This window comes from Ochotona princeps, chromosome 29 (genome assembly GCF_030435755.1).
Source record: "Ochotona princeps isolate mOchPri1 chromosome 29, mOchPri1.hap1, whole genome shotgun sequence".
NCBI classification, from domain to species: domain Eukaryota; kingdom Metazoa; phylum Chordata; class Mammalia; order Lagomorpha; family Ochotonidae; genus Ochotona; species Ochotona princeps.
Genome location: NC_080860.1, coordinates 5,575,981 through 5,595,900, shown reverse-complemented (window position 1 = coordinate 5,595,900; position 19,920 = coordinate 5,575,981). Strand labels below are relative to the sequence as shown.

At 41.7% G+C, this 19,920-nt stretch overlaps 1 protein-coding gene across 4 annotated transcripts in view; it reads left to right on the top strand.

The window, feature by feature from the left end:
* The window catches only part of NAA25 (N-alpha-acetyltransferase 25, NatB auxiliary subunit), a 56,184-nt gene that overhangs the window by 11,735 nt on the left and 24,529 nt on the right, over positions 1 to 19,920 (top strand). For 3 of the 4 annotated variants that reach the window (XM_058656474.1, XM_058656476.1, XM_058656477.1), the window contains exons 5-14: positions 1,064 to 1,138; positions 3,392 to 3,499; positions 4,113 to 4,191; positions 6,462 to 6,573; positions 7,721 to 7,810; positions 9,476 to 9,645; positions 12,133 to 12,245; positions 15,397 to 15,604; positions 17,738 to 17,827; positions 19,326 to 19,506. In XM_058656474.1, coding sequence (XP_058512457.1) covers positions 1,064 to 1,138; positions 3,392 to 3,499; positions 4,113 to 4,191; positions 6,462 to 6,573; positions 7,721 to 7,810; positions 9,476 to 9,645; positions 12,133 to 12,245; positions 15,397 to 15,604; positions 17,738 to 17,827; positions 19,326 to 19,506 — 1,226 coding nt within the window. The remainder of the gene's footprint in view (positions 1 to 1,063; positions 1,139 to 3,391; positions 3,500 to 4,112; positions 4,192 to 6,461; positions 6,574 to 7,720; positions 7,811 to 9,475; positions 9,646 to 12,132; positions 12,246 to 15,396; positions 15,605 to 17,737; positions 17,828 to 19,325; positions 19,507 to 19,920) is intronic. The other variant, XM_058656475.1, reaches the window with a different exon arrangement.

The following is a 19,920-nucleotide window of genomic DNA, read 5'->3' as shown; positions in this document are numbered from 1 at the left end:
GATGACCCAGGCAGCAGAGTTACAGAGAAAGAGAGGGAGACAGAGATCTCTGTCTGCTGGTTCATTCCCTAAATGCTGCTAGCAGCCAGTCCGGGTCAAACCAAAGCCACGAGCCAGGAGTTTCTTTGGAGCTCCTACCTGGGTGCAGAGACTCTCCTGATTTCCCAGGCTGTATCAGAAGTGGAACAGTGGGGATGCAAACCCCTGCCTGTGTGTGATGTCAGCACTGCAGACAGAGGTTTAACGCCTCACCGTGCCAAAGCCCCAGCCCCAGGATATTTGCTGTTATTTTCAACTATGTCTTAGTTGTTTGTGGATTTGTCTCAGTTCTGTCCCTAGGCTTGAAATATCCGTGACAGAGATAGTTACTGTGCTCTACTTAATTGGGGCTCCATGTAATTTTGGAAATTGATTGGTGGTAAATTAAAACAGCATAAACTGGTAACTGTTTATTAGCTGATGAGTTCTCAGCATCTGTTATGGACAAATTGTTAGGGTCAAATTCGTTGTCTTGTCCTTCTTTTTCACTTTGCTGTATCCCTACTTTTTAAGTATGTATATTTAATGCTTTATAATGAAAAGATTTAGTTCTAAGTAATGAGTAATGGTATTATGAAAGAACCTGATTATTTTCCTAAGAATTACTTTTTGAATTATGTCATAGTGATATATGTATATATTTATTTTTTTATTCGTTTTTACTTGTAGGGTTTTCTTTGTTTTACTATAGCTGGTTAGTGACACATTTTCAGTGAAGTTTTTATTGATATACATTTGTAAGCCAAAATTGGTGTTTACTTGGTTGTTTGCCAGACCATGTTGGGTTATAATGTGTTCTAGAAATAATGGTCTTTAATTTAGAAAAAAAGCTTGGTCAGAAGGTGAAATGTCACACAGAATGCTATGAAATTTACCTTGTGATTGCGTTCTTGCCATAGCCATCCAGTAGTTCACTAGGGCTTGTAAATGTGTTGCTGCTATGGGAACCTTTTTGTCATGTGTGTAGACCGTTAATTACATTTTGCCCTATTTTCTTAATTATTTATGGCCCTCTGTGTTTCAGGCTGGCATGGCTCTTTATAAGATTGTCCCCAAAAACCCTTACTACTTTTGGTCTGTGATGAGCTTGATTATGCAAGTGAGTATGGCATTCAGAATGGGATTGAGATTTGCTTTTACTTTTGTGTGTAATCATTGTCCTTTGTGTGTGTGACCAGATGTATTCGGGAACATGAATGGGCTGCTGTTGTGTGTCACATAGGGACTTTGCCTATTGCTATTTGACTTTTTAGTTGGGAACTTGGGCTGTTTTTGTGTTTGTATATCTGCTTGTTTGTGTGCAGCATGGACTGTATTTCCCCTTCATTTTTTTTTTTTTTAAAGATTTATTTTATTGCAAAGTCAGATATACAGAGAGGCGGAGAGACAGAGAGGAAGATCTTCCATCCGATGATTCACTCCCCAAGTGAGCCGCAACGGGCCGGTGCGCGCCGATCCGATGCCGGGAACCAGGAACCTCTTCCGGGTCTCCCACGCGGGTGCAGGGTCCCAAAGCTTTGGACCGTCCTCCACTGCTTTCCCAGGCCACAAGCAGGGAGCTGGATGGGAAGTGGAGCTGCCGGGATTAGAACCGGCGCCCATATGGGATCCCGGGGCTTTCAAGGCGAGAACTTAAGCCACTAGGCCACGCCGCTGGGCCCTCCCCTTCATTTTTAAAAACATATATATATACATGTAGCTTTATTTGAAGTTTATTTGAAAGGTGAGGAGATCATAGGTACCCATGGGACATGTTCTGGGGTGATGTGGGTCGACAGGGCAACATGGGAGAGAGGGCATTATTTCTGCCCTTCATTCTACGTCTGTGGCAGAGAGGTGGGCCCTCCTCAGAAATAGGCTTCTAACTTCTTGCAAAGGGGAGTGGAGGACACTGAGTCTTAGCTGTGCGGCTGAGCAACGTGCTCAAGTATGATGCCTGTCCTGATGAAGACTAACGTTGGTCGGTCTTTAAGGCTGTGTCTGGCTAATGAACCACTGACTAGTGTCATTACATATTTGTATCATCTCCCTTTTCTGAGCCTCAATTTGCTCTTTTATGGGATGGAGATGGCTTACCTCCCAGCTCCGAAATAAGATTGTATGTGAAAAAAAAAATTTCTTGTAGAATTAGTTAGCAAGAAAGATGTGATTAAGAACATGTGGTTTTATCAAATTTCTTGAATTGTGGGGGTATTCTTTTAACCTTAATATTGTTGTATGTCAAAATAAGTGTATATGCCTGAAAAGGTTGTTTACAAGACTTAAATCAGCCCTGAGCAGAATCTCTAGAATCTTGAAAGTATATCCAAAGGATATTTGTCATGAAGTGTTGGAAGAGGAAGCCATTCCAGATCTCTCTTTCTTTAAGGTTTGGTTTAAGTAGTAAGGTAGTTATAGAAAGAGAAACAAAGAGATCTTCCAGCCACTGATTCACTTGCCAAATGGCCAGATCTGCAGCAGTTTGAAGCCAAGAGGCAGGAGCTTTTTCTGGGTAGCCCATTTGAGTGCAGAGGCCAAAGGATGTGAGCCATCCTCTGCTGCTTCCTCAGGCACCAACAGATTGATAGTGGAACAGCCTGGACATGAGCTGGAGTCCATAGAGGATGCCAGTACTGCAGGCTGAGGCTTAGCCTACTATGCCACAGCACCAGCCCCCAGATCTCTTTTTGAAGTTTTCACATATTAGGTGAAGGAAACTACCAATTTGTGCTCATTCTTTCTCTCTTGATTCATTTATTTGAAAGGTAGAGTTAGATTGATCTTCCTTCTGCTGATTCATTCCCCACATGCCCACAATAGGCAGGGCTAGACCAGGCCAAGTTAGAAATCAGGAAGTTCATCTGGGTCTCCCTAGGGTGTCAGGGATTTGAGTACTCGAGCAGCCACATTAATGGCTGGATTGGAACTGGATTAGCCAGAAGTTAAATCAGTGCTGATGTGGGATGTGGCCATGCTGAGCATGGCTCGACTCTCTGGGTGCTATGCCTGGCCCCATTTCCTCCTGCTAGTCATTCACTACTAGCTCCGGTGGCCTTAAATTGACAACTAAAATGAACATGAGATATATGTAATGAATAGTATAGGCTTAGTAATTCTCTGTAATTTGTGGGAAAATATATAAATAATTTATTTTAAAATTAAGTAATGTGGCAGCCGTGCATTTCAAGAATGATAGTATGATCAGTGTTTGGCAGATTTCTTACTGGCTTGGCTGATTCAGAGCAGGTCTGATATTGGACACAGCAGATATGTCAGACTAGTGTGGTTACATGTAAGTGTCTGTCTGAATGGTTAACAGATATAGTGCAAACCAGAGGAAGATAGAATGAAACATGTGTTTCTCTTCCTGTAGTCTATATCTGCACAGGATGAAAACCTCTCGAAAACAATGTTTCTACCCCTTGCTGAGAGAATGGTAGAAAAAATGGTGAAAGAGGACAAGATAGAAGCCGAGGCAGAAGTGAGTAATTGAAGGCCTGCGTCTGTGTTTGCCTGACTTTGGTGGTGCTACATTATTATGACACGGTGTTAGGAGCTTTTGTTTATTGCGTTTCAGTCACTGAGTCCTTCGCTTTGACTTTACGTTAGGAATGATGAACTTGGAATTGTTTCCAGCAGGTTCTCTAGGCTAAAGTATGCAGAGATGCAAAAGAGACCTTCGACTTGTCAGTTTCATCTCATTTGAAGCTATTGTACTTTCTGTTAAACAGCTTTTTTAAAATTTCTATTTAAATTTTTGAATTATGTTGTACATTTTAATATAGACTGGGATTTCCCCCTAAACTCAAACACCCACCCCCTGACAACTTTTCCCCATTTTACTACAGTGATAATAGTCCTTCATAAGGAGTCATAATTCCATCAGTTTCTTATGTAAGTGTACCCCAACATTACTGGTACAGACATTGTCAGACAGTCCAGCATCCCGTTGTCTACACATGTCCCACAGTTTCATTGGGAATCCATCTTTCGTCTAGATATTAAGTAGCTTTTTAAAAGCTTAGGAAGGACTATCTTTTATTACTGAAGAGTCTCAATAGTTATACTAGTTATACTTTTTTTCTTTCTGTAAGGTTGAACTTTATTACATGATCCTGGAACGTTTGGGGAAGTACCAGGAAGCCTTGGATGTCATCAGAGGGAAATTAGGAGGTAATTTTTAAGGTTTCTTTGCTATTTTTTTATATTTAAACATGAAAATGTTCATTGTGGAAAATATTATGTTATACAAAAATATAATGATAGACATAAATCAGTCACTTGTAGTAATCTTTATGTGCTTACATGCTTATATTATAAATTTAATTTTAAAAATATATATATTTTAATTGAAAATAATAAATAATGTATGGGGCAGGGCATTTGGCACTGCAGTTAAGATGCGGCCTGGAATGCCCCTGTCCCATTTCTAGTGTCCGAGTTAAAATCCTCACTGGCTTCCTGCTAATGCTTTTTCTTCTCCTTTATTTCTAAATATTTGCCTAACCTTTTACTTAGTGATTTCCAAGAATGCTTTGTGTGTCAAAGAAATGCAAGAATGCTTTTGTATGTCTCTTGAAAAGATACTTCGTTCCTTTTGGTGCTGACTTTGTAGTTTGATTTAGCCATATTTTTTTTTTTTTTGAACATTTCTCTAATTCTGCTTTCTAAATGTTTGTGTATCTGTGATGATTTCCTTTGGAGAATTAATGCCCTTTTGTCTCATGGTAATGATTAATATGAGTAGTCTTAGATTTTTTTTTTTAAAGATTTATTTATTTTACAAAGATATACAGAGAGGAGGAGAGACAGAGAGGAAGATCTTCCATCCGATGATTACTCCCCAAGTAAGCCGCAACGGCCAGTACTATGCCGATCCGAAGCCAGGGACCAGGAACCTCTTCCGGGTCTCCCACGCAGGTGCAGGGTCCCAAGGCTTTGGGCCATGCTCCACTGCTTTCCCAGGCCACAAGCAGGGAGCTGGATGGGAAGTGGATCTGCCGGGATTAGAACCGGCGCCCATATGGGATCCCTGTGCGTTCAAGGCAAGTATTTTAGCCGCTAGGCCACGCCGCCAGGCCCTGTAGTCTTAGATATTTAAAAAAAAAAAAAGACATGGCTTCATGCAAGCATGTGTGTTCTTCACTACATTATATGCAAGTTTGGTATGAACTAAACCTGTAGTTCTAAATAATTGTAGCAGCTGTAGGACGAATTTTTGTTTTCTATTGTAACTTACTTTCTAACTTAAATTCCTGGCAGGTGACTGCTTTTTTTTTTTTTTAATTGGAAAGATAGATTTACAGAGAGAGAGGTGAGACAGAAAGATCCTCTGCTGGTTCATTCCCCAAGTGCCCTAATGACTGGAACTGAGCTGATCCGAAGCCAGGGGCCTGGAGCTTGCTCTGGGTCTCCATGTGGCTGCAGGGTCCCAAGACTTTGGGCCATCCTCGACTGCATTTCCAAGCCACAAGCAGGGAGCTGGTTGGGAAGTGGAGCAGCTGGGATGGGAATAGGCACCCATATAGGATCCCGGCATTTGCGTGGTGAGGATTTAGCTGTTAGGTTACTGTGTCAGTCCCAGATGAGTACATTTTTACTGTTGTGTGTATTCAGCTAGACTGTAGTTCTGTGGGTAGTTAAAATTTAGATTTGCTCAGTAAGTTGGTAAAATAATTTTTTATTATTTTTATCTGCTGAATTGTTCTAAAAAAGATTTAATTTGTTCCAAATTATAGTTCTACTTTTCCAGCCTGGAAAGAGTTTAATTGATCTTGTTTAATCTTCTGCGGAACATCTTAATCTTGCTCATTCCATTGCAACACAAGGCTCTTCAGTGTTAACACTGTATGGATGGGGTATCTTTGTGGTCTGACACTCATTTATTGCTTGATGGCTAATGTGGTTTTTTTGGTTATACTGGATCCTCAATCTAATACATTTAAGACCCTGTTATATTTTAGTAAAAGTAATTATTAAAATATGGTGTAAAGAAATGTGCTGCTCTTTTTTTTTTCAACAAAGTAAAAAAAAGGGAAAATGAAAATTAAGGCTTGTCTTACAGGCAGAGCTACCCAGAGAGGTAGAGATCCATCCATTGGTTCACCTTCACATGGCAGGAGAGGAGCCTGGAGCTTCATCCAGGTCTCCCACATGGGTGGCAGGGATCCAGCTTCCTGGAGACTGATTTCCTAGGTACACTTACAGGGAACTGGATCAGAAGCAGAGCAGGTAGAACTCAAAGCAAAACTCATATGAAATGCCTGCTGTGCCACAACATTGGCCCCAGCAAAATAATCTTCAGTAAAGTAGTTTGTATCTTACTTGTGGTTCCATTTTCTAAGAGAATAAATAAGGAAGTTTTAATTTTTCTGGTTGGATTTTATTCAGATTTTGGGTAGCAATGAAAGCAGCTTACCAACTCTTGCAACTTTCAATTGTAGAGAAGTTAACAAGTGAGATTCAGAGTCGGGAAAATAAGTGCATGGCTATGTACAAGAAGCTGAGCAGGTGGCCAGAGTGTAACGCCCTTTCTCGGCGCCTCTTGCTGAAAAAGTGAGTAGAAACTTCATTCTGTACCATGAGACTATTCTGAGCCCTCAAAGTCTCACTGTTGATTTTTTTGTGTTTGGATTCTGAGATTTTGGGATGTATGTATTTTAGTAGTTGTGTTGTGCTTTGATTTATTTTTTGTTATTTATTTCAGAGGCAGAGAGAGAGAGATTTAGGCACATACATAGATGGGTTTAGAGATAGAGGAGAAACAGAGGGAGAGTACCCTTCGGCTGATGCCTTCCTCCTGTGCCCGCAGCAGCTGCGGTCGGGCAAGACTGAAGGCAGAAGCCAGGATTTTTATCCCTGTGCGGTAGGAGCCCAGTTACTGGAGCCATCGCTGCTGCCTCCCAAGTGCTCATTAGCAGGGAGCTGGAATTAGGCAGTAAGTGTTAAACCTAGGTATTCGCGTGTAAGATGCAGTCATCTTAATCATTAGGTCAAACACTCACCCCGTGAGTATTTCTTGAAATTTTCAGTAAACCATACTACTGAATTTTTTTAAAAGAGTGATTGATTTTTATGTTAAAGGCATATTTATGGAGAGAATGAATGACAGAAAGATCTTTGATCCACTGGTTGACTGCCCAAATGGCTACAGTCTTCAAGAGCTGAGCTGATTCAAAGCTAGGAGCCAGGCTTTCGACCATCCTCCACTGCTATTCTAGGCCACAGAGAGCTGGATGAGAAGTGGAGCTGCTGGGCTATGAACTGGTGCACACATGGGATCCCGGCACTTGCATGGGGAGGATTAGCCAATCAAGCCATCATGCCTAACCTAGTATTGGATATTATATCTTAAGAATGATTACAAATGATTAACATTGAATTTAATATTGTCTAAAAAGAGAGAGGTCCTTCTTTCTACCATACCACCCCCTCCAAGTTTAGCAATGCTTATGCAAGGAGTTTTCTGTTAAAGAGTGTTTGGTTTTCAGAACTGATGATTTTACTGAAGGAAAGAATAGTCTCTATAACGTTTGTCTCTTTGGTAAAATCCATGAGGAGCTACTCTTGTGGGGCAGCAGAGGAAATCCTGGGGAGGCATGTGAGCATGTAATCTAGGAAATAAGCTATATGTCATGGTTCCTGAAGCAGATTGGCCGCAATTTGGATTTAATCCTGTGTGCATCATTCAATCTGATTTTAGCTCAGATGACTGGCAGTTCTATCTGACTTATTTCGATTCTGTCTTTCGGCTGATTGAAGAGGCCTGGACTCCTCCTGCCGAAGGTGAACAGTAAGTTGTCTTTTTTTCGATTTTCACGGACATCTTGCAGCAAAGAGATTTTGTTGAGAGCTCCATAATATTACTTTCAGAGAGTTTCTTTCCTATATACAAAATAATGGTTTATTGATTTGTTTGAAATCCAGAGAATTACAGAGAGAGAACCATCACATCCCAGATGACCATAATGACCAAATGACCATGATGGCTGGCCTGGGAGACCTCCATCCAGGTCTCCCAGTTGGGTGCAGAGACCCAAACACTTGAGGCATTCTCTGCTGTTTTCCCAGGCTATGAACGAAGAAGCTTAGGAAGTGGAGCAGCTGGGACTTGAAATGATGCCCATATAAGATGCAGGCAATACAGGCAGAGGCTCAACCTGCCATACCACTGTGTTGGTCCATAGTGGCTCCCACCCCCCATAATTTATTAAATTTCTCTTCTATTCATGATATTTGGATTCTTGCAAATTTCTTTGTCCTTTTTGGGGAGGAGATATAGTAGATAGTGAAACAGTAAACGTAAGTGAGATTTCTTCAAGTAAATATGAAAATAAAAATTTACAAACTCATATTAAGTCATCTAATTTAGCTTTCATTCTTCAAGCAGTAAAATGAAAAATATATATATATACATTTAAAGGGTTATTATCTTTATTGGAAAGGCAGATTTATAGAGAGAAAGGGAGATAGAAAGAAAGAACTTTCATCTGTTGGCCACAATAGCCAGAGCTGAGCTCCGATCTGAAGCCAGGAGCCAGGAGCCAGGAGCTTCCTCGAGGTCTCTCATGTGGGTACAGGATTCCAAGGCTTTGGACGGTCCTTGACTGCTTTCCCAGGCCACAAGTGGAGAGGTGGATGAGAAATGGAGTGGCTGGAATATGAACTGGTGCCCATATAAGCTCCCATGCGTGCAAGGCGAGGACTTTAGCTGCTAGGTTACCACTTTAGGCCCTGAAATTTATATTTGCACATGTCAATATTTACATATGGATACTTTATCAAATTTTTTAAGATCCTTATATGTATGAATTTCAACAATTTTTGTGCCATAATAAGTTGTTTTTTGCTTTAAAAAATTTTTGTATTTTACTTATTGCTCAGTTTGCATATTTGAAAGGCAGGGGGCAACACAACAATGATTTCCTTTCTGCTGGTTCACTTCCCTGGTGTCTTCCGCATCAGGGCTGGCAGACTAAGGCTGAGAGCCTGGATCTCAGTTCAAGCCTCCCATGTGGGTCCATCACCTGCTGCTTCCCGGGTGTGCATTAGCAGGAAGCTGTCAGTGTAACTGGAGCCAGCACTCGAACTTTGAAAAGAAGTGTGGTCATCAAGGAGCGTGTTAACTGCTGCACGTGCCTGCTGCGCAGTTCACTGTTAGTTTTGTCTTCTGTGAACATTTTGATGTATCTTCTAATGTGCTGCATAGCCATTCTTTTTAAAGAAAGAAGTAGAACTGGTTAGCCATTTTATGGTAATCACCTGCCCATCCTGAATTAGTCTTATAACTTGTTATCTGTTTAAAATTTGAGAGTTCTCTTTTATTCCCATTTGTATTGTTTTACAATTGCTAAATACTTTTTGAAAATTTTTAAATTTGTTTCTTAGAACCAGCTTGGTTTTACTTTGGAAGGGCAAGCAGTGGCAATAAAATGCCTTCTCTTGTGTTTCTGCTCAGCTCCTTAGAAGGAGAAGTGCATTATTCCACAGAAGAAGCTGTGAGGTTCATAGAAGATCGGATAACAGAAGAATCTAAAAGTTCTCGCCACCTCCGAGGACCACATCTTGCTAAATTGGAGTTGATTAGGCGTTTACGAAATCAAGGTTGCAATGATGAGTACAAACTAGGTAAGAAAACATATAATATTTGGGAGCTCTGAGAAAGATCCAGGCATGCCCCTGTGCAAGGTTGGGAGGAAACCAGCATTTTCATAGCGTGGAACTATTTACTAACGACTGGGTGACTTGTAAAGTTAGCCGTCAAGCACATTGTTGACTTGGTTTGAGTTTAGTCTCTCTCCCAGTTTCCCAGTCTCTGTCAGGCTTTCTCTTGCCTACTCAACTGTGAAGGCATGGGCCGTGGTGCTTGGGCCGTCTTCACGTGTTTTCCCAGATGTGTGAGCAGGGCCCTTGGTCCAAAGCAGAGCAGTGGCTGTTCCAGGTGGTGGCTGCACACACCTGCATAATGCCAGCCCCTCACAATCGATTTTGAATTCCATGTTAATATCTTTCTTTGGATATTAGTAGCCTCAGTCGAATGTAATTCCAGATTTACAAGTGAAAACTTTCATGGGATTTTTCAGTCAAATATTGTTAAAAGATTTTAGATACTTGTCTTCTTTCTATATACAAAGTGTTAGGTTCTTCCTTGACACGTGTTTCATTCTGCATCCCTTTGCTTTGAATGTTTGGTTTGTGTACTCTTCATAACCGGTTTTTACTAGGCAGGTGAGTTGTTTTTTTTTTTTTTTTAAAGATTTATTTTATTGTCATTACAAAGTCAGATATATATAGAGGAGGAGAGACAGGAAGATCTTCCGTCCGATGATTCACTCCCCAAGTGAGCACAACAACCGGTGCTGTGCTGATCCGAAGCCAGGAACCAGGGAACTTCTTCCCAGGTCTCCTACGCAGGTGCAAGGTCCCAAGGCTTTGGGCCGTCCTCGACTGCTTTCCCAGGCCACAAGCAGGGAGCTGGATGGGAAGTGGAGCTGCCAGAATTAGAACTGGCACCCATATGGGATCCCGGTGAGTTCAAGGCAAGGACTTTAGCCACTAGGCCACTGGGCCGGGCCCAGTTAGAGTAACAGTCACATGAAAATATGATTAAACCATGTAAATGTGAATAGGAACTGAGAACTAAAATCTTTCAAGGTCTTCAGTTTAAAAATCCCTGCTTCAAAATAACAGGAGCCTATGGAACTGTATCATAAAATGATAAAAATAATAAAATGTAAAAACATTAAAAAAAAGAATTGCAAAGGCCATGGGAACAGGAGCATAAGGGTGTTTTTTTTTTGTTTGTTTATTTTTTTGTTGTTTAAGTAACAAAGCAATAGCAATTGAAGAATAAATGAAAGGTAAAAAAAAAAAATCCCTGCTTCTAGGAACTGGTAGCCTGCCAACACACATATACACGCGTAGGGAAATGGAAAGGCTTATAGTCTGTATGCTCTGTTCATGTCATATAGAAACATTGAAATCTTGCCCTATATTCTGTAAAATGTAATAAATGTTAAACCACAACTTTAATAAAGGAATTTTTAAAAATCTCAATTCTTTTTTTGAAGATTTATTTATTTTTATTAGAAAGTCAAATATGCAGAGAGAAAAAGAGTCAGAGAAGGATCTTTCCACTGGTTCACTCTCCAGGTGGCCCCAACAACCGTAGCTGAGCCAGTCAGGAGCAAGGAGCTTCCTCTGGGTCACCCACACAGGTGCAGGGTCCCAAGGTTTTGGGCCATCTTTTTTTTTTTTTTAAAGATTTACTTATTTTTTATTGCAAAGTCAGATATACAGAGAGCAGAGAGAGGAAGGTCTTCTGTCTGGTGATTCACTCCTCAAGTGACAAGTGACCGCAGTAGCCAGTTCTGCATCGATCTGAAGCCAGGAGCTGCTTCCGGGTCTCCCACGCAGGTGCAGGGTCCCAAGGATTTGGGTCGTCCTCAACTGCTTTCCCAGGCCACAAACAGGGAGCTGGATGGGAAGTGGAGCAACCAGACACGAACTGGCACCCATACAAGGCGAGGACTTTACCATTAGGCTATTATACTGGGCCCAAACTCGCTTCTGTGAAATATTTGAATTTCAGGGAAATTAAACTGTTTTTAAGATATTCTAATTTTTGTTGGAAGATTACTTATTTGAAAGCCCTAATAACAGAGAGATGGAGAGATAGAGAATTATCTTAAAACCACTGGTTCGCTCCCCAGGTAGCTGCAAAGGCTGGAGCTGAATGCATGTAGGCAGGAGCCAGGGTCTTCCGGGTCTTCCACCGAGGTGTAGGGACCCAGGCTTGTCAGCAGGGAGCTGGATCAGAAGTGGAAAGACCAGAACCTAACCAGCATCCGTATGGAGTTCTGTTGTGGCAAAAGGCAGTTTTACACATGGAGTCAGTGCCAGCTGCGATTGAAGACTGTATGTGTGTGTGTGTTTGACAGTTTTAATATTTGCATATTTTGAAACTGGCAAGCTATTTCCTGGCCATTATTTTCCTTCAACGGTCAAGCAAAATTTTAAATTATTTGAAATAAATGTTTTCAAATTAGATCTCTAACTTACACTAGGAATTTCTTCAGTCTGTGACTAGCATGGTGATTTCCTCCCCTTTCTTAGGTGATCCAGAAGAGTTAATGTTCCAATATTTCAAAAAATTTGGAGATAAACCTTGTTGTTTTACTGACCTTAAGGTGTTTGTTGACCTCTTGCCTGCTACACAGTGTACAAAAGTAAGTAACATTTCAGAATTGGAGTAGGTGCTCTTGTTGATTGTTTGGGAATGATGAACATGAGTTATGGTAACCACCCTGACAAAGTGGGTACTCTGGTGTGCTAACACAGTGGTGGCAGAATTTTTGTTTCTTTGAAGATTTATTTTTTTTCTTCACTTGAAAGAGTAACAGTGAGAGTGGGCAGAAGGACCCAGAATCTTTCATTTACTGGAACCCTCCTCAGATTGGGCCAAGGGCCAAAACTGGGCCCATCTGAAGCTACAGGTAGAGGGTTAGCTTCTACCAGCCCTGACAGACAGATTTATAGAGAGAGAGGCTTTCTCTCTGCTGGTCCTTTCCCCAAGTGGACACAAAGGCCAGAGCTGAGCCATTCTAAAGCCAGGAGGTAGAAGCTTCTTCTGGGCCCACCATATGGGTTCAGGGTCCCAAGCCTTTGGGCCATCTTTTACTGCTTTCCTAGTTGACAATCAGGCAACTGGAAGAGAGGTGAGGTAGGCCGGACAAGAGCCAGTACCCATGTAGGTTCCTGGCGCTTGCAAGGTGAGGATTTAGCCATTGAACTATTGCTCTGGGACCAAGACTTGTTTATTTAAAAGGGCTATATAGAAATTGGTGAGGTGCCCGGCCTGGTAGCCTAGTGGTTAAAGTTTTCGCCAGCAGTAAAAGATGACCCAAAGCCTTGGGACCCTCCACCATTGTGGGAGACCCAGAAGAATTTCCTGGCTCCTGGCTTTGGATTGACTCAGCTCTGGGTTGTAGCACTTGGGGAGTGAACCAGCAGATGGAAGATCTTTCTCTCTGTCCTTCTCTCACTAAATCTGACTTTCTAAAAAAATATTATCTTTAAAAATAAAAATATAAGAAGAGGTGGGAGAGAGTCTTCCATCCGCTGGTTCCTTCTCTGATGGTCACAATAGCCAGAACTGAGCATGATGGGAGCCCAGAACTCCATCCAGGTCACCTGCATGAGAAATAGGTTCAAGCGTTTGGCAGCAGTGTCTGGTTTCCTAAGCACGTTGGCAGGGGAGCCAAATTGGAAGTAGCCCTGTTTTTTGTATTTTTATTGCTAAGTATTATTCATTGCTGAAGCAGTTTGTATATAGTGGTTAACTCTCTTAGACTTAACTTTTTGTTGTTGTTCTATTATCCTAGTTAGACTGGCTGACTTGGGGACAGGGCCTTTTTTTTTTTTTTTAATTTATTTGTAAGGCAGAGTTGGGGAGAGAGAGAGAAAGAGAGAGACTGATTAGTCATCTTCATCCACTGGTTTACTCCTTCGTTGCCAGAACAGCTCGAGATAAATTGGTCTAAAGCTAGGGGTGCAAGCTTCCTCTGCATGTTCCACAGGGATGGCCGAAGCACTCGGACCATCCTCTGCTGCCTTCCCAGGTTCATTGGTTGAGAGCTGGATCAGATGTGGGGCAGTCTGGAGTTTAACCAGTGTCCATATGGCATATGGGATGCTCAATATGGGATATAGGTGCCACAGGCAGCGTCACCTGCTGTGCCATTGCAGCACTGGCCCACGGCTGCTGCTTAGAATTTAATCAGGTCAATTTCCATTCCATTGGCATGTTTACCTTTGGAGAGCATCTGATGCCCCCTAATTTTTTTTTTTAAGATTTATTTTATTTTCATTACAAAGTCAGATATACAGAGAGGAGGAGAGACAGAGAGGAAGATCTTCCATCCGATGATTCACTCCCCAAGTGAGCCGCAATGGCCAGTGCTACGCCGATCTGAAGCCGGGAACCAGGAACCTCTTCCAGGTCTCCCACACAGGTGCAGGGTCCCAAAGCTTTGGGCCGTCCTTAACTGCTTTCCCAGGCCACAAGCAGGGAGCTGGATGGGAAGTGGAGCTGTCGGGATTAGAATTGACGTCCATATGGGATCCTGGTGTGTTCAAGGCGAGGACTTTAGCTGCCAGGCCACTGGGCCGGGTCCCCCTAATTTCTGAGTCTCCGTGATTCTTTTGTTGGAAGGTGTCTGAGTCATCCAAGGCTCTATAAGGGCTGCTGTTTGTTGGTGGCCTAATTGTTGCATACTGTTTGACTGCACCTCTCTGGGCCTGTATAACAGTTAGTATTAACCATGTACGTTGGTGCTTTCTATCTTTTGAATTGTTGAACATTTTTGCTTTCTGTTATTTCTTCATATATTCTTTTTTTTTTTTTTTTTTTTTGATTGGTCTCACCCTTTCTCTTTTTTTTTTTTTCTTTAATATTCATTTATTCATTAATTACATTGCATTACATCTTCATATATTCTTGGTCTTTATGTTTTAGATTCCTTATAGTTCTCTTGCCTGGATGTTAAAAGGGAACAAAAATAAGAATGTGCTTAATAAATATGTAATCAGAGCTAGTGTGTAGGATTTTTTTTTCAAGATTTACTTATTTCTATCGTAAAGTTAGATATAGAGAGGAGGAGAAACGGAAAGGATTCATTCCCCAAGCAGTTGCAACAGTTGGAGCTGAGCCAATCCAAAACCAGGAGCCCAAAGCCTCCTCTGGGTTTCCCACTAGGGTGCAGGGTCCCAAGGCTTTGGGCTACCCTTGTCTGCTTTCCCAGGCCACAAGCAGGGAGCTGGATGGGAAGCGGGGCTGCTGGAATTAGAACCGGTGTCCATATGGGATCCTGGCGCTTACGAGGCTCTAGGCCCTAGGATTTTTTAAAAAACAAGTTTAAGCATTTGAAATCATTTTCAGGCACTGTATTAGCCTTAGATGAGTCTGTATGAATTTTCACTAGGATCTCTTCATATTATTTCTTAAAACCTGAGTGTGAATCAAAATACAAAGTTTAATCTGAAGAATCTATTATTTTTAGTGTATACATTCTCCTTTATGAATTTGTGTATCAATGTAATACTCAGATTTTCTTCTTTACTTTTTACTTTTTTAGTAACCTTTTGTTCAGTTTCCTAAGTTTTTAAACTGCTTTAGTTTGTATTTTGTTAATGTGATCATTCTGAGTGTCAGTTTCACCAGCATTGTGTGATTGTGTGTTTTATTTTGTTGGAACTTGGTAGGTGTTGGTCAGTAGGAAGTGGGGTGCCACCAGACCATCTCCATTGCTGTTAAAGATGGCCCGCTAAGGATGAGCTTGTGTTGAGATCTGTGCTCCTCTCCCCTTCTCCCCTTTGCAGTTTATTAATCAGTTACTTGGAGCTGTTCCCCTGTCGACGCCAACAGAAGACAAGCCAGCCCTGCCCGCCGACATCCGGGCCCTGCAGCAGCATTTGTGCGTGGTGCAGCTGACAAGATTACTGGGCTTGTACCACAGCATGGAGAAAAGCCAAAAGTGGAATGTGGTCAGAGAATTGATGTTAAGGTACCAGCATGGATTGGAGTTTGGTGAGCAACCTTTCAAAATATACACTAGTTCTCTGAGTGGCCAAGATTTGAAGGCAATACTGTTAGCACCCTGCTTTCTTGAGTTTGGTGAGGGGACAGGACTCGATGCATTACAATGTGAAAGGTTCTTATTACATGGGAATCTATATGAATTGCACCATGTACATGAATTGTCACATTTTCTTCTTACAGGCGTTAATATTTAAAATTTTAATATTTATTTATTGAAGTTATGTTTATGTTATTGGAAAGTCAGATTTACAGATAGAAAGATCTTCCATCCACTGGTTCACTAACCAGGTGGCCACAAAGGTCGGGGTTGAGCTGGTCTGAAACCAGGAGCTTCTTCTGTGTGTTCCATGTGATTGCAGGGTCCCAAGTGCCTTAGCCATTCTCAGCTGCTTTCCCAGGCTACAAGCGGGTAGCCATGTGGCAAACAGAGCAGCCAAGACACGAATCCGTGCCCACGCTGAATGTGGTGCTTGGAGGTAGAGGATTAGTTGAGCCAACATGCTGACCTGCCTGAATATTCTTTATATAGAATGTGTAGGTAAACAAAAGGGATAGTATAAACTGTAAGATATGTATTTAGTTTGCAAGTTGGAAACAGGTGCTTGGCCTAGCCACTTATTCAGAGTGTCTTGGGTTTATAAATGGCTTTGCCCTTGACTCCAGTTTCCTGCCAGTGCAGTTTCTCAGCTTCTCGAGGGTGCTAGGGATGTCGCAAGTGGTTGGGCCCTGCTGCACATATGGGGCTGTGGTTTGAACTCTGGGCTTCTGGCTTTGGTCCCCAGCCCGTGACTATTGCAGGAGAGAATCCCAATTGGGAAGGTTTTTTCTTTTTTTCTTTTTTTTTTTTAAGATTTATTTATTTTCATTGGAAAATCAGATTTACACAGGAGGAGAAACAGAAAGATCTTCTGTCTGCTGGTTCACTCTGTGAGTGGCTACAGTAGCTAGTGCTGAGCCAATCCAAATCCAGGAACTTCTGGGTCTCCCACGTGTTTGCAGGGTTCCAAGGCTTTTAGTCATCCTCTGCTGTTTTCCTAGTCCACAAGCAAGGAGGTAGATGGATGGGAACTGGAGTGGCCGCATTACGAACCAGCACCCATATGGGATCCTGGTGCATGCAAGGAAAGGACTTTAGTCACTGGGCCACCATGCCAGGCCGAGTTTTTCTCTTTTATGTCATTTTTGTGTCTCAGATGAAGAGAAAAAGAAGTTGATGGTTTTCACATTGGCCTGGACTTTGCTGTATGTGTGGCCTGAACTTGTATGTGTGTTAGGAATATAAAGTGTGAAATTTAGTTATACATAGCCCTTAGTGCCATGTTCGCGTCACTTAAATTCCTAAATCTTTAAGCTGTCCATTTGGGACATCTTGGATCTGACCTTTGCTCCAAATTCTTCCTTCTGTTCTAGAATCCTTTGATTTTGTTTTTTTTTTTTTAATAGGTGACTCTGTTCTGATGATTTTTTTTTTAAATCTTTTTTCCTCATATCACTTTATCTTTAAAAAAAATTTTTTTTGTAGTGATTACATGGTTTATCAGGGTGGGAAGGATCAAGGGTTAGGAAAAAGTGGGTGAAAACATTGTTTCCAAATTTGCTATTTTTTCTTCCTGTTTCTGGGGGTATGGGCGAGATCAAGAGGGAAGCCACACCCAGCCTCCTAAATGTCCCACTATCCAGGAATGGGGAACCCCCACACAATACCAACCCAGGGTCCCAATGTGTGCATGTTCCAAGGGTTGTGCCCAGGTGGTTTGGATAACTCTGAAGTGCGGTCGATTTCGCTGATTCAGGCATTCTGCAGCCCTCAGTGTCTGTTGACTGGCCTGTTCAACCTCAGGTCTCCCCATTCCGCCCATCTGGCTGGCATAGTTGTCCAATTTGTTCTGCTCTCCTTTTTCTGCTGCGGTACAACACGGGCCATACTCTCCATGGGCATCAGAGTCTGTATCCATTGCTCCACATTTTTCACTGAAGACATATTCTTGTAGGCCAGGCTAGGTGACCTGAACCCTGCCGCTGCCCCTGCCGCCCCGAGGCTTACCGTGTGTCACTTGGAACTCCTTTTATTTCAGCATTATATGAATCATTAAAAGTGAATGTGTTTTTCTTCCCCCGTAGGGAAATCCTGTTTGAAAACAGAATTGCAGTTTTCTGATTATTACTGTCTCCTTGCTGTCCACGTGCTGATTGACGTATGGAGAGAGTCAGGTGGGTGGTTTCAGTTGAGCTTTACCTTCTGTTTTTATATTGATTGTAAAACAGTTTCCCTGGATGGATTATGTAGTCCACGCATTAGACTTGGTTTTAGATCTTCCTTCCCTACCCGTCTCTAGGATCCTTCTATAGGAGAACCTTTGTCTTCAGTTTTTCCTCATTCCCTGTAATCAAAATAATTTTTAAAATTTATTTTATACTATTTATTTTTATTGGAAAGACAGATATAATGAGAGAAGGAGATACAGAGAGAAAAATCTTTTGTTGCTGTTTTATTCCCAGAGTTGCCGCAGTAGCTGGAGCTGAGCCGATTCTATGTGAGTTCAGCGTCCATTACTGCTCCCCCAGGTCAGGAGTAGGAAGTTGGGTGGCAGGAGGGGTCTCCAGGACATGAACTGGTTCCTATATGGAATCCCAGTGCATGCAAAGGCGAGGATTTTAGCCACTAGGCTAACGTACCAGGCCCAGAAAAGCAGAGTTTACAGAGAGAAAGAAGAGACGGAGTGCTAACTCACTGTGCAAATGACTGTCACAGCCAGAGCTGAGCAAGGCTGTTACCATAGTTATTTATTTCTCCTCCCATCATTAAGTAGTTCAATTATTTTGTAATATGAAGTTTTATCTCCATTTCATAATATTTTCCTTAGATGTATCTTAAAGGAGGATCGGCAAATATAACGTTGTGGTGAATATACTTTTTAATGTAATTTTTGGAATTATGTAGGCTGTCAAATAATTTTGATTGTTAACTTTCGAAGAGCATATGTTACATCCTTGTAGTACAGATGTATAACACAGAGAGATGATGCCTATGGAGAATATCTGAGAGATTAGAGAAAAATATTGCAGTGGTCAGTCTGGTGCATTTAATTTTTTTGTAGTCCATCTATTGGCAGAATCTGAGGTCCTGCTAAATTCTGTAACTTTCCCTGCAAGACCTGGCCTCTTGTGCTCTACATTGCTTTTGCCATTGGAGGTGTTGAAGAACTGACATGGCTGTTGAGAGTTGTTTGTTTTGGTTACAGGTGTTAGTCTAAAACTCGTTCTCTGGTATCTAAACTCAAATATATTTTTTAAGGCAGACTACTTTTAGGTTTATTTATTTTTACTGGAAAGGCAGTTTTACTGAGAGAAGGAGAGACAGAAAAAAACATCTTCCTTCCACTGGTTCACTTCCCAAGTTGTCACAATGGGTAGAACTGAGCCTATCCAAAACCAAGAGCCAGGAGCTTCTCCTGGGTTTCTCGTATGGGTGCAAGGTCCCAAGGCTTTGGGTTATTTTGTACTGCTTCCCAGGCCACAAGCAGGAGGAGGGAGCTGGATGGGAAATGGAGTAGCCGGGACAAAATCTGCACCCTTATGGAATCCCAACGTATCCAAAGTGATGATTTTAGCCACTTGTCCATTGTGCTGGGCTCTAAAGTCAGAATCTTAGGGAAGATGACTATGTTTGACATCAAGATCCATGGATAATGCTTTATGTTGCTTTTAGGTGATGAGTCTGCTGTATGGCAGGCTCTGACTTTGCTGGAAGAAGGGCTAACCCATAGTCCTTCCAACGCACAATTCAAGTTGCTGCTTGTTCGAATCTACTGTATGCTGGGTGCATTTGAACCAGTGGTGGATCTTTACTCGAGCCTTGATGCTAAGCATATCCAGCATGACACCATTGGGTTGGTAGTATATACTCTGAATATACAAGTGTGTGGGTGCTGGGAACACTTTTACCTTCAGATTTAGCAGTAGCATTGTTTTGAACCTTGAACGGAGCAACAGTCATCTATTGCAAGGCTGAAGAATTTTATATCTCCTAGCATCTTAAAAATTTATACAATTTAAAAATTTATACAACTCAGAAATATTAAAGAGCATTTCTCTAAGTGATAGCCAGTAGGCATATATGTGGAAACCCTTGTTTTTAGCACACGTTATTCTGGGGTCTACTTGTACCGTGTAGTTGAGGCTAACACAAGGGTCTTAAACCCATGTTCCTTTTGAATTTTTATTTTGACTCTTTCTGATTACTCAGGAGCAACTTCTATTCCGGTGGATAGCATAGCACAAAGTTCACAGAAAACCAAATCAAC